The following is a 13,581-nucleotide window of genomic DNA, read 5'->3' as shown; positions in this document are numbered from 1 at the left end:
CTTTCTGTAGGAGAGACTGGAGTGTTTGCTTCAACAAGCAGATGTGGCCTAGACACTTTATTCCTGGTTGTTGTTTTTTAACTCTACAATCCAGTTCTTCAAATCTACATACACATTATCTTTCGATCTGCTTTGCTATGTAAAGATTATACAGATAATACTTATATGCCCATGAGACCACCAGCTGGAGAGCTAAAGATCTGCTGCATGGAAAATATACACCCACAAAATATAAATGTAAGATGTTGGGGTATAATCTGCAACAGGTATTGTGGAAATTGCAGAGGTACTGGGAATCAGAATAGTGCATGATTTAGTACAGCAGAGGGGAACTTAAGGCCTGCGGGCCAAATTCTGCCTGCCATGCCACCCCATTCTCCCCCAATAATACATTCTCCTCCACTGAAGAGCCATGAAACTTCAGAACCATGGGCAGCAGCTGCTATGACATTTCTGACCAGCCGCTTACAATCAGTACAGGGGATTGTCGCTTTGTCTCCTTGGTGTTACATTGAATTCTAGGTATGTTTAGTGAAAGTAAAAATGTAAGCATACTTATTAAATATGACCTAGTTCAATAGTGGCAGGACATGGATGGCGCTGTGGTCTAAACCATTGAGCCTAGGGATTGCCAATTGGAAGGTTGGTGGTTCAAATCCCCGCGATGGGGTGAGCTCCCGTTGCTCGGTCCCAGCTCCTACCCGCCTAGCAGTTCGAAATCACATCGAAGTGCAAGTACCTTCCAGCAGGAAGGTAAACGCCGTTTCCGTGCACTGCTCTGGTTCACCAGAAGCGGCTTAGTCATGCTGGCCACATGACCCGGAAGCTTTCTGCGGACAAACGCTGGCTTCCTTGGCCTATAGAGTGAGATGAGCACCGCAACTCTGAGTCATCCGCGACTGGACCTAATGGTCAGGGGTACCTTTACCTTTTACTAGTTCAATAGTATTTTGTGAAGCAGGGATAAACTACTTGCTTGGAATTACATAACCAACAAGTTACCATCTTTTTGCATGCATGCTTGTTCTTGAGTGATATTTAGACACGGACATAATGGGCTATATTCAACACTGCGTGAGCACACAACAGAACTTTCCTCCTTCTCCTTGCATCCCCCTTAATCTGCTCCCTAACAGATATTGAGGATCTGAGGTGTGGTGGTGTCTGCAATCAAGAGGAAAAGGAAATTCCTCTGTACGAGTGAAAATCTGTTGTGCAGGCAGAGCAGCAGTGTTGGTTGCAACCAAATATGCTGAAGACCAATTTCCTTTATTCAGAAGTTCCTGCTACTTCCCGAATCTTGGCTAAGTATGGCTATTTTATGGGCCTTCCTCCTGAGTCAAGAAAGCTTAAGCCCATCTAGACATTATACTTGGCCATGTAGCAGACACTAAGACTATCTCGAATAATACTAGCAAGTTTCTCCCACCATGTAGAATGCAATGGCATCATTAGCTAGCACAACAATGCCACTCCATAAAAACTAAAAAACACTGACCACACATCACTCTAGAGAATGAAAAAATATGGCTTCTTCTGAGGTACACAGGCCACTTAAGGAATCAGGTTTATGAAACTCTGCCTGTGTAATAGTGGGCAGGAAATTTGATGGAGTGGAGAAAGAGAGGGAGAAAGAAAGTATATCCAAACGGAATCTACATCTCTGACTTCATCTCTGTGTTATTTCACATTCTTATTCTACATTCCTGTCTACTTACATACAGGTTTATTTGTCCTCCCTTACGGCTTTTCACATATGCCTGATTCAATTCTTACATTGGAGCCAGAAGAGCAACAGAAAGTCAGTAGCTGATTTTTGCTCACACTAGCAAGGATGCTCTAATCAATTGAACAAATGTTTGATTGCCGTTTCTGGTGGGGGAGTGCAACATTCCTATCATTTTATTCATATAATCCATCAATAAAGTCAGTTGTGACCTATCTGATCAATTTAATGGTAGGTATTTCAGCTTAACTATCTAGCCCCTTCTTGACTGAATCTCTTGCAAGAGAGCATGTAGGGAAAGCATGAAGTAGAACCATGCCATTTACAGATGCACAGAGACTTAGCAATAAATTTTCTTATCTTTTGTAATACAGACTGCTTCCAGAGAATTGCCCTAGGAACAGTACAGGAGTATTTTTGTGCTATCTTACAGAAGAGCAAGATCTATCAAGTCTAGCCCCTTTAAAAATAGAAATCCAGATTCATTTAATAGAATATAATGAATGCATACATTGCTGATTTCAAATACTTCGCACACGGCATCCTTGAATATCCTATACTATGCATTCATCTTGCTTTAGCAGATTCACTGCTGGATAAATTGGAATTACTCTGCAGATATTAAAAGTTTATACATCCCTGGATTCCAACATGCCAGCTATAGCAGTTAACTTGACTAACACACTGAGAGACTTGTATCCAGTGTATTGAATGTGATATTATTTTCAAAATTGAATCCCAAGACAGCTGCCTGCATTATACTTTTCAGACAAGCAATGACTCCTGTGAGTCTGTCCCGTTTCTGAACACATGCAAATAAGAAGAGCATTCCCAGATTCTGGCTAGCAGGAATGGGTCTGCATTGGTCACAAATGAAAGAAGAGTAAATCACAGGGCATTTCGTGTCCAAATAGAGCAATATGAGAACCTAAGTTAGGAGAACAGGTGGTGGCACTAATAAAAGACCCAGGCCTCAAATATGCTTTTCCATGGATAGGCAAACTAAGGCCCAGGGGCTGGATCTGGCCCAATCGCCTTCTAAATCCAGCCTATGGAAAGATCCGGGAATCAGCATGTTTTTACATGAGTAGAATGTGTCCTTTTATTTAAAATGCATCTCTGGGTTATTTGTGGGGCATACGAATTCACTCATCCCCCCCCCCAAAAAAAACCCATAGTCCAGCCCCCACAAGGTCTAAGGGACAGTGGACCGGCCCCCTACTGAATAAGTTTGCTGACCCCTGTGCTATTCTAATATAAGCTCAAAAAATCTACTGTATATGCTTGTGAAACATCCTAGATGGAGTCGATGGATGAATAGCACATGTCTTGGAGTTATTTAATGTTTGTTTCACTTACTGTTTCTTTTACTGTATACACAGAAAAAACAAGTACCTTTTAACTTCTTTTTATCTTACATGTTTTAAGGTCTAAAACTCTTAAAAGGTATCAGGTGCACCCGTCTTAACAAATGATTGTAGACTAAGGAGTGTCTTGTAGGGTTCTGGGTGTACATTCTTGATCTTTTTAAAGTCCCTTAATCAAGGACAGCATTCCGCAATTATGAAAAGAAAGGTGCAGTAATATTTTGAGATATCATTCCATCTCTCACTGCACTTAGTCCTGGATGTACTTATCAGTGATGAGAGGGGGCAGAGGTTCAATCCATCAGCACTTTCAACAGCGAAATCCTATGCATGATTTCAGTAACGCCGAGCTAAAATAGCATGGGGCATATTTCAAGAAAATGTTTACTTCCTATGAAACATACAGCCTTTTGTGAAAGCACGGATACTGTTCCGGGCAGAGGGGACAAGACATCCAATATGGCATGTGTCACCATGGCCAAGGCAATCTGGCTGTTCTCCCCTTGCCCCAGCCAAGTCACATGTAGATGACTAACTGGGGCAGAATGTACAGGGCGATGAACCAGCGGTATATTAGGGCAACAATAACAGTAAATAGGTGTCAAAAATGTGCAAAGAGCAAGTTTTGAATTTTTCACAGACATCTTCATTCTATAGTCTAAAGCAACAACATTCACATCAAAAACCAAACCTCACAAAAATGAGGCACAGCAATAATTCACACTGATTTCAATAGTGTTTACTTACTTACATGGTACGTACTTAGGTCATAGCTGTCAACTTTTCCCTTTTCCTGTGAGGAATCCTATTTGGAATAAGGGAATTTCCCTTAAAAAAGGGGAAATGTTGACAGCTATGACTTAGGTATACAAACTCGGAAGTAAGTCCCACTGAACTCGAGCCTTCACAATACTGAACTTGCTTAGGACTGCAGACTTAGGCCCACTGATTTCAATACAAGAGCTGAGAAAATGTTATTCTGACAGATGGAAGTGGCAGGATCATGTCCGTTCTATTAGGCATGGAAAACTGTGACTTGCTAAAAGCATAGTGGGAATAAACCATATTCCACTCAAGCCAACAGCAAGACTCAGATTGATTTTTAATGGTTCTGGATGGCACCCAATGCCTCGTATTTTCAACTAAAACTTGTTTTACATTCGTACGTGACAGTCTATTAAACAGTGCCCACAACTCCTTTCAATTCCTCGCTGACCTTTGACAAAGTAGAACACTTTGTTTTGGACAAACAAACTAATTATTTAAACTAAAATATGTGAATACATTTGCAGATGCAGCCAGAATATATTTTCGGTGCAGCACACAAGGGTGTAGATGTGTGACTTCCAATTCCCTTAATGGGAGCTATCTGGCTAATCCTCAATGCATTTCACATAAATTGTACCCCATACAGTGCATATATAATAAGTAAAGGTGGTGATTTTCTACTATGACTATTGGCAGGAAGGAGAAAATGAAAACATTTTCATTTTGCAGAGCCAGCTTGCTATTGGAATAGTGATTTTTGCCTGCATAAAGAGCAAAACCAGAACCTACAAAACAATATTACAAATCTCACTGCGGTCTCCAACAGTGCAAATTCTCATTTGCAATATAAAAGACGGACCTGTTCTTTTTATTGTGAAATATATTTAACTCTGGGCACCACACAGTGAAAGTTATCATTTAGCAATTCCAAATCATTGTTCCAAGTTAAAACATTTGTGTTCATTACTGCTGAAGTAAAAGACAACCTGTCAAGTGAGAGATGAATGCTCACCTTATAACAAACTCGTGGTTGTCAATCTCTTTTCCACAGCCACTATCAAGGAGAATACCAGAATTTCCTACAACAGCACATGACTTAAATCGGCGGTTCTTCATCGGTGAAACTTCAGGAAGAAGACTGTGTAAATCCTGAGAAATATTTAGTGTGCGGCGTCTGTCTAGCACGTAATGGATTACATCTCCGGGCTTGAAGCTGCTTTTGACTACTGAGACATCTCTTTCTGCATCCAAGAAACGAAGAATGTTCTTCCTGTATTGAAAACAAGAATGCAAATTTATGATACCTCTGCAAAATATACAGTGGTACCTCAGTTTCCGAGCATCTTGGAAGCCGAAGTTTCAGCTTTGAACGCCGAAAACCTGGAACTAATTGGTTCTGTTTTTGAACGCTTTTCGGAAGTCAAACAGCTTCTGCTGAGTTCCTCCCCCCCCCAATTTTCTCCACTGAAATTGCAGACCACCCATTGTGCCTTGGTTTTCGAACGTTTTGTAAGTCGAACAGTCTTCCAGAATGGATTACATTCAAAAACCAAGGTACCACTGTATTCCAAAAGAGTAGCCTGTTGCTTGGAGCAAAATTGCAGTGTAATCTTGCATGGACTTTTAGAAAGGTTTACATGCAACATCGAACCATGGCTTGGTACTGCTATCCAAGGCAAGTGCCACAATCGAAGATTTCCAGTTTGAAAGAAATGAAATGTTTTGCTAAAACCAGGAAGGAATCACCATACAGAAATCAGGAGGTAGGGGCAGCAATGAGAATCCTTGATTGTTGATTCATATGAAATGAAACCAATCCATGATTTGGCATTCCAACCTCCCTTTCATAGGTACACTTCATCCATCTGATCACACTAATTCTGGCCTCCTCAAAGTTAGCCTTCAATGTGCAACAGCACTTTCCCTTTTCCAGTAACACCTGACACATCTTAAAAACAAAACAAAGCATGAAAACTGTTACTTTGTGGGTTTCATTAAACTGTGATGAGACTGCATTTGTAAACCTATAATTTAAAAGCCACCACTTGATTTTAAAATGTCAAAGCTCAGTTTCCATTGATCCATCTTTACTGATTTTTTATACAAAAAATATTTATTATTATTTTTAAAATCAAAACAGCAATCAACAGTTCTAGAGCAAGAATCAGGTTCAATAATATTGTTGAGAAAATAAATGTAACTAGTGGAGCCCAGGCTCAAAACCAGCATGTTTATGGTTTCTAATCACATAAGGCACAAAAAAAACCTCATAGAAGTCGGCAGCAACATGGTCATTGATTTTAGCAGGGTTATAATATTCTAAATTATAGGCTCGTATGAAATTCTCATCTTATTAAGTAATTGTGCAAAGAAAGAGATAGGTGAATTTAATTCTGGTCTGGCCACTTCCACATTTCTACCCATTTCCTAATCAATCTGCAATTTTTAAAAAGTCCTCTCAAAGTACATATAAAAATGTTCATGCTCTCTCAAGTTCTCTTTCAATCTGATATTATGATACATTGCAACATTTTGAGAAACACAAAATCCCAGGGAAAACGAAATTTCAATATGCGCATTAGTTCCAGAGGTGCAGATTAGTTCATATTGCATAGCAATTTGCAACGAGTGCACTGTTTATGGACACGAGGCATGGATACATGCTGGTCCCATTTAAGCTAATTCTGCACATTAGCACTGACCCCTAAACCAGCAGTTCCCAAACTGTGGGCCCTGGACCACCAGAGGTCCCTGAGTCCCACTGAGGTGGCCGTGACATTTCTGTGGATTTGGGGTTGAAGACAGGAGATGGCACAGCCATTGTATTAAATATTCAGCCGCTCTGGGAAGATGAGAAAGATTCTTCCCTTCTGCCCTGAGCTAACTGCACAATTTCTTCTGCTACAATACACACAAACTATCCACAACAGTGGTGCAGCATTGGTGGGGGCACAGGGGAGGTTACCCCCCCGGTGCAAAATTGTCAGGCACACCCAGTGATGCCTCAGTAATACAGCTGTGTGCTTCCATTGCTGGGCTCTGTTGAGAAACGGTTTCTCCATGTGAACCAGGAAGTGACCTCTCAAGACAATGGAATGGCTCTTCTTATCTCTGCAGCTGAGATCTCCTGGGTGACGCAGACACAATGCGCAGGTGTGCTCCATCCATTTCCCTCCCTCCCCCCTTTCTGCGCGGCCCCGGGACGTGGCAACCCATAGTATGCCACTGCTCAGAGCAACCAGGGTCTCTGAAAGAGAAATGCCTTTTTGAATACCTTTTGATATTCCAGACATCTATAAAGTAAAGACCAGCCTGAGATTTCTGTGAGAACGGGCTGGTGAGTCACTTTTTAGGAAACAGACAGAGTGCCCCAGGAGACTGTCTCTCACACACATTATCTCTTCAAACAAAGTACACATCCTGCCCACCTGATAAATGTCCCATCAAGTAGAGATACTTAAGGAACATCTATGTCTTAGCACTGTTATTCCTTTCTTCTCCTTTGGCACCTTAGTAATTAACATCCTACTTAGAAGACAGCTTCACAGCTAACTTCAGCAGTGGCTTATCCTTTACCTTTAAGGTTGTCCCCGTAACTCCAGATTGGCCTACAGACCGAACAGAAAATTCCACACTCTAAAACATCCTTTTGAAAAAGAGGTGCTTATCCCATGAAGGGGGTGAAAAACCACTCATTCGGTAAAAAGGATGGGACCTATGAATTCATGACAAGAGACTAAAGATTATCAATTATTACTAATGAATTTTACTTTCAAAAAGGTTTTTGAAATGGAAGCATTTCTATGATATGACATAGTAGTGGGAACGACACTGAAAGTAACATTGAGTTTTTCATAGCTCAACTTTCCAAATAAATGAGGCCAATAAACAGTTATGTAGACATGGAGGGGTGTGTGGCTTCCAATGTATTGCAGAACTAGCTATATGTAGCCTGTCTGCCAGCTGGACAGAAGATGTGGGTATTTCCCACCATCGGGACACCCCCCCATCCTGCATCTCTGTTGCTCGCCCCCTCCCTACTACCCCTTCCCTACCCACCTGCTCTCCTCCTCCTTCCCTTCCCCTCTCTTAGGGTTGCCATATTGACAGACTTACCCTTCGCGCAGAGGCTTCTGCTTGCTGGTGCCTCGCTGAGCAGGCTCCACTATGGGCTCCACCTCTCCCTTTCAGGCCTCCGGCCTCCCTCCAAATGGCCGCCAGCAAGTCGTATCCAGGAGTAGGCCCACCGGCGGCCCCCAAAGGCTGCTCAAGCCACGTCAGAGGGGTCACGGCCAGCAGCTGCATTGGCAGTTGCAATGGTGGCTGCGGCAGCTATGTCAGCACTGTGGCCTCTCCAGTCCTGCCTGGGCCTTCCCCAGCAGCAGCAGTGGCACCCCTAACAATAGCTGTCAACATTTCCCATTTTTAAAGGGAAATTCCCTTATTCCAAATAGGATTCCTCGCAAGAAAAGGGAAAACCGCATTGAGTAGGACCCGAGAGACCATAGAGCTCCTGCAGCCCCTTCCACACTTGAGCAGCCATGGGGGGGGGGCACTGCTGCTGGGGGAGGCTCAGGCAGGACCAGAGAAGCCGCAAAGCAATGAGCCTTCCTCCCCGGGCCAGATCCTGGACATGTCCTTGCCAGTGACCACTAGGAGGCCTGAAAGGAAGAGGCAGCTCCACAGCGGAGCCACTCAGCAGCCCAGAGTCACCCCCGGCACCAGCAAGCTGTAGCCTCACGCAAATAGGGTCTGGCAAACAGCACAGCCAGGAGCGGGCACTGGAAAGGAGTGGTGGTGGTGCTCCAGATCCCGTTGCAGCGCTTCTGCTTCTGGGGCACAGCCGCAGTGCAGAAAGGCAGTGGAGAGTGGCTGACTCTGAAGAGTGCCTGCCCTCTCCCACCCTTCAGTGGCATGTGTCTGCCCCCACTCCCAAAGAGCCCTGACATTTCATTTAAAAAATAAAAATCTGCCCAGGTCGGCATGCTGGCCCCCCAAAACCAGGACATGTCTGGGAGAACCCAGACATATGGCAACCCTAATAAAGAGCTCCTGGTTCTCAGACAACAAGTTTGTTCCCTTGAAGTCAGGGTAGCTGAATATGAGAAGCTGAGAGAGGCAGATAGGTTGGTGAATGATGTCTTTAGAAACATGACAGCAGTGTTCACCTCCCATAGTAACAGTTCCTTTGCTGTCATGAAGTATCAGGCCACATTCACACCTTGATGCTACTTTAAACAGATCCCCCCAAGAATTCTAGGAGCTGTTGCTTGTTAAGAGTGCTGAGAGTTGTGAGGAGACCCCCATTCCCCTCAGAAAGTTACACTTTCCACAGTTCCCTGGGAAGAGGGGTTGACTGTTAAACCACTCTGGGAACTGTGCGTCTGTCAGGGCAATTGGTGTCTCCTAACAACTCTCCTAACTATTCCAGTGGCTCTACAAACTTCCTAAGTGTGTTTGTTCATTCTGGGAAAGAGGGAAATGGCATCGTAATACAAGCCACAGTCAAAGCTTCAAGTCAAAAAGAGATTTCTGATACTTGGTTTTACAACAATGAGGATGCTACACTTACTTTTTAAGCCTAAGGGAACTGAGCCATGATTTTTGGAACTTACATTTCAGTAAAATAGAAGAGGAAAAACACATTCTTTAGGATATTGGTGTAGATTTGAAGCCGTGCTGGAGAAGGGAATATCTCACAACTGAGCTTGTATGACAACATAGTAATGAAGCAGAATGGGATATATTAAGATGCAAAGTGCCTAGAGCATCAGATAAATGATAAGTCAAGGCAAAGGTTCCCTTTCCTTGATTTTTGCTTTTCTGAAACCTAAAGACTATATTTTTTATCATATTTTTAATCTTGTACACAGATGGGTTTAAAAGCTGCTCATGCCTAATATTCCAAGAACATCATATATTGGAGAAAACACATTAAGAAGGAAATGAACTGATCTAAATGCACTAAAGACCTGAAATAGGACAATACATGAGATAGCAAGAGAACTGTGTAGGATTGCCAACTCCTGACTTATAAACTTCCTTATAAAGCAAGGCTTGGGAACCTATGGCTCTCCAGATACTGTTCAACTCCAACTGCTATCAGCCCCAGTCAGAGCGCATGAGAGTAGGAGTCCATGCTATAAAGGGTCAGGCATACTAAACTGAGTTGCTCTAAACTGAGTCAGGCCAAGCACAGTATTGCCCTAAGCAATCCTTGTGGGAATGATGGGCCAACAGTCTGCCTTGTCAGTTGGCAGGGCTGGGCGATATATTGATACACTGTCCCAAAGAGGTTTGAAGTCCATATCGTGACATTGGTTTCATAATTTTTGATCTGGCAATATATCGCGAATCATGGTGTGTGTGTGTGTGTGTGTGTGTGTGTGTGTGTGTGCATGTGATGCAAAAAACCACGAAGCCAGTCAATGCTTCTTTCAATTTCTGCAGCTCCTGTTAACTCTGCCGGGTGAATTCTCCCCTGCTTCATGCAAGGGGCAGCAAATCACAAGAGCAGGCACTGGCAAAAATCACCAATGCCTCTACATAAAGGTAAAGGGACCCCTGACCATTAGGTCCAGTCGCGGACAACTCTGGCGTTGCGGCGCTCATCTCACTTTATTGGCCAAGGGAGCCAGCGTACAGCTTCCGGGTCATGTGGCCAGCATGACTAAGCCGCTTCCGGCGAACCAGAGAAGCACACGGAAATGCCGTTTACCTTCCCTCCGGAGCGGTACCTATTTATCTACTTGCACTTCGTGCTTTCGAACTGCTAGGTTGGCAGAAGCAGGGACCAAGCAATGGGAGTTCACTCCGTCGCGGGGATTCGAACCGCCAACCTTCTGATCGGCAAGTCCTAGGCTCTGTGGTTTAACCCACAGCGCTACCCATGTCCCTAATGCCTCTACATAGCTCCATTCTTATTTTAGACATTGTGATATATGTACTGGTATATCCCGATGTTTAGCTGGTGATGTATCACGGTGTTGAAAATCAGATATCAGTCCTATCAGTAAGATGGACCATTGATCTCATCTAACAAAATAACCCATATTTTCTTAGAGAAGAAGGTCATAGGAAGCTGCTTTAAACTAAGTAAAGACCACCAATCTCACAACCCTATCTGGAGATGCCTAGGACTGAACCCAGGATCACAACACACAAGTTTTAACACCAATCCGTGGCTTCTCCCCAACTCTAAGGGAGCTCCCGTGCTTCTTCTGACACGGAAACACTGCTGAACACCCCCGATTCATAGTTACACAGAAGCCTTAGATCTGTGGCTTTTTGAAGGAGGAAATGAGGCCTATTGATATAGCAGAACACCTGCGCAGCATCAAAGATAAGTTTCAGAGAAAACCTTATCTCTAGATCAAGTTATGAACAGAGCACAGGCCTTTTTGCTCTGCAAGCTGAAGCACACAGCACAGCTTCTCAAAAGGCTCACAGAAGGCAATGACTTACCGATCTTTTAATCTTGAGAACTGCTGCAGCATGGTGGATATGAGTGGGAGCTAGGAAATCCCCACAGTTCACCTCAGATTCAAGCTTGCTTGTGGTTTTGGGCAAGGCACAGTTCCTTCAGCCTACCGTCTGCAAGATGGTGATGGTGATAAGCATGCTGTCCTGTCTTATGGGGATGCTGTAAAGATTTCCAAGGTCATGCATTTGAAATGTTCAACAGAAGTACCAAGTGGCTGCAGCTAATCAGCCGGACCCACAGTGCAGGCAGCCTTACACCCTGATTGACTTGCAACCCAGACCTCTCATGGGATATAAAGTTTAATTCCCTTGTCTGGTTAGCATTTGGGCCTTGACACCCATGTAGAAGTTATACTGGTATGACCAGAAGGTGCTGAGTATCCCCACACTGCTAAGTACATTTGTACCTTGGTTTTCAAACAGCTTAGTTCTTGAACGTTTTGGTTCCCAAACGCTGCAAACCCTGAAGTGACTGTTACGGCTTGCAAACTATTTTTGGAAGCCGAACATCTGATGGGGCTTCCACAGCTTCTGATTGGCTACAGGAGCTTCCTGCAGCCAATCAGAAGCTGCCCGAATGTTTTGAAAGTTGAATGGACTTCCAGAACGGATTCCTTTTGACTTCCAAGGTACGACTGTAGTGCCTTCCCCTGGCATTTGCAAATGCAATGCAAACAACTGTGAGGAAAGGGAGGGGTTGCACGTGCATCTGCACTCACTCACTTATGGTCCCAGATCACATGGAAGCCTTTATGGATTCAGCTACGCAGAGACATGCAAAAACCCCTCTCTGCAAATGCCTGCACTGTAAAAGGGAACAACATGCAGCGGGTCTACTGAGGACTATTCACAGAGTAAAATACAGGGTAGAAACATGAAAATAAGTAAAGCAAAACAGCAAAACAATAGCCACCCCTTCCCACAGACACGTTTAAAAGGCTGTAGAATATGAATCAGCCAAAGGCCTGGTTGAAGAGGAATGTTTTCGCCTACCGCCTAAAGAAAGCTCAACTGGGCTGACAAAGTTTCTAAATGGACTGTATGCAGATATTTTAGAAGTTTTCTGTCTTGCCTCTACCTGGTTTTTTAAAAAGTAGCTTCTATAGCCAGAAGTCAAAAGAAACTCACTAAGTTTCTGCCTGGGGGGAAAGTTCCAAGCTGGTTCTAAAGCCTCTAAAAGTATTTTAACAAGAACAACCATGCTGTTGTTCAACTTCAGATACAACAAACATGCATACACAAGACCTTCATTCTCTACTGAAATGCTGCAGATTAACCGGCTTGTGTGTAGCCAGTCTTGGGTAAAACAGCTAAGTACTCCATTAAACGTTCGTTTCGCAAAACTGCAGACATCTTAACAATGCAATCTGATGCGTAACTACTCAGAAGCAAGCCCCATTAAGTTCAAGAAAAAGTGTGCACAACATTGCAGCCTAAATTACCTTTGTTTCTAATTGCACATTGCTATGCAAACATGAATGGGGGATAACATTATGTTCTGAAACACAGAGAGATACAGCTCCTGCATACTATAATGAAAAAGGAAGTTGTGCAGAAAGTAACCTTTTGTTGTTGCTCTTGATCTTACAATTTCAGTTTGACTGTTTATATGAAGAGGCTACATTAAGAAAATCTTTAAGGGGAAATGCATTCTAACTGTCCTGTCTTCAGCATCCAAATGAAAGAAATTTGTGACTTTTAACAATTTAAGGTAATGCTTTTCATTAAATGAAAAATGCACCATTTAACTTGATCGGTTTTTTGTTTTAACATATTATTTCCTTTTTTAAAGGCGTATGCTATGCAGATCAGAAGTTTAGTACGTACCCCTATAACACTGCCAAGAAGACAAACGACCCAACAACTGCTTTACGGAGGATGCATTTAGGAAAGCTCCCGTATTTTGGAGTTGCAGTTAATTTATTGTGAGGATTGAAAATGAAAGATTTATGTTTAGATTCTCCTAGGAGTTATTGATTACCAAAAGACAAATGGCCACTATTATAACTAACTCCACATTATTTTATTTATCCTATGAGGCACCTTTGTAAACAAAGCCTTCACTTCATTGATCATTTTTCTAACAATTGAAATCACCTCCTCTGAACGAATAGGTCCCAAATAATAAATGTGTGAATTATTTTCTTTTCTTTTTTACTTGAACCCAACCTTTGCAGCCTGGGCAGTTAGCTGGTCTTAATGGTTTACTTTTTATTTATTTTATTTTTTGTCTGTATG

General features: G+C 42.9%; 1 protein-coding gene across 1 annotated transcript in view; it reads right to left on the bottom strand.

Annotated features, from left to right (window-relative positions):
* The window catches only part of ST8SIA4 (ST8 alpha-N-acetyl-neuraminide alpha-2,8-sialyltransferase 4), an 85,779-nt gene that overhangs the window by 57,981 nt on the left and 14,217 nt on the right, over nucleotides 1-13,581 (bottom strand). The window contains exon 3 of the mRNA XM_083464617.1: nucleotides 4,874-5,131. Coding sequence (XP_083320743.1) covers nucleotides 4,874-5,131 — 258 coding nt within the window. The remainder of the gene's footprint in view (nucleotides 1-4,873; nucleotides 5,132-13,581) is intronic.

Source organism: Podarcis liolepis (assembly GCF_965112155.1).
Source record: "Podarcis liolepis genome assembly, chromosome: 11".
Lineage (NCBI taxonomy): Eukaryota > Metazoa > Chordata > Lepidosauria > Squamata > Lacertidae > Podarcis > Podarcis liolepis.
This window is presented reverse-complemented; position numbering and strand designations above follow the sequence as displayed.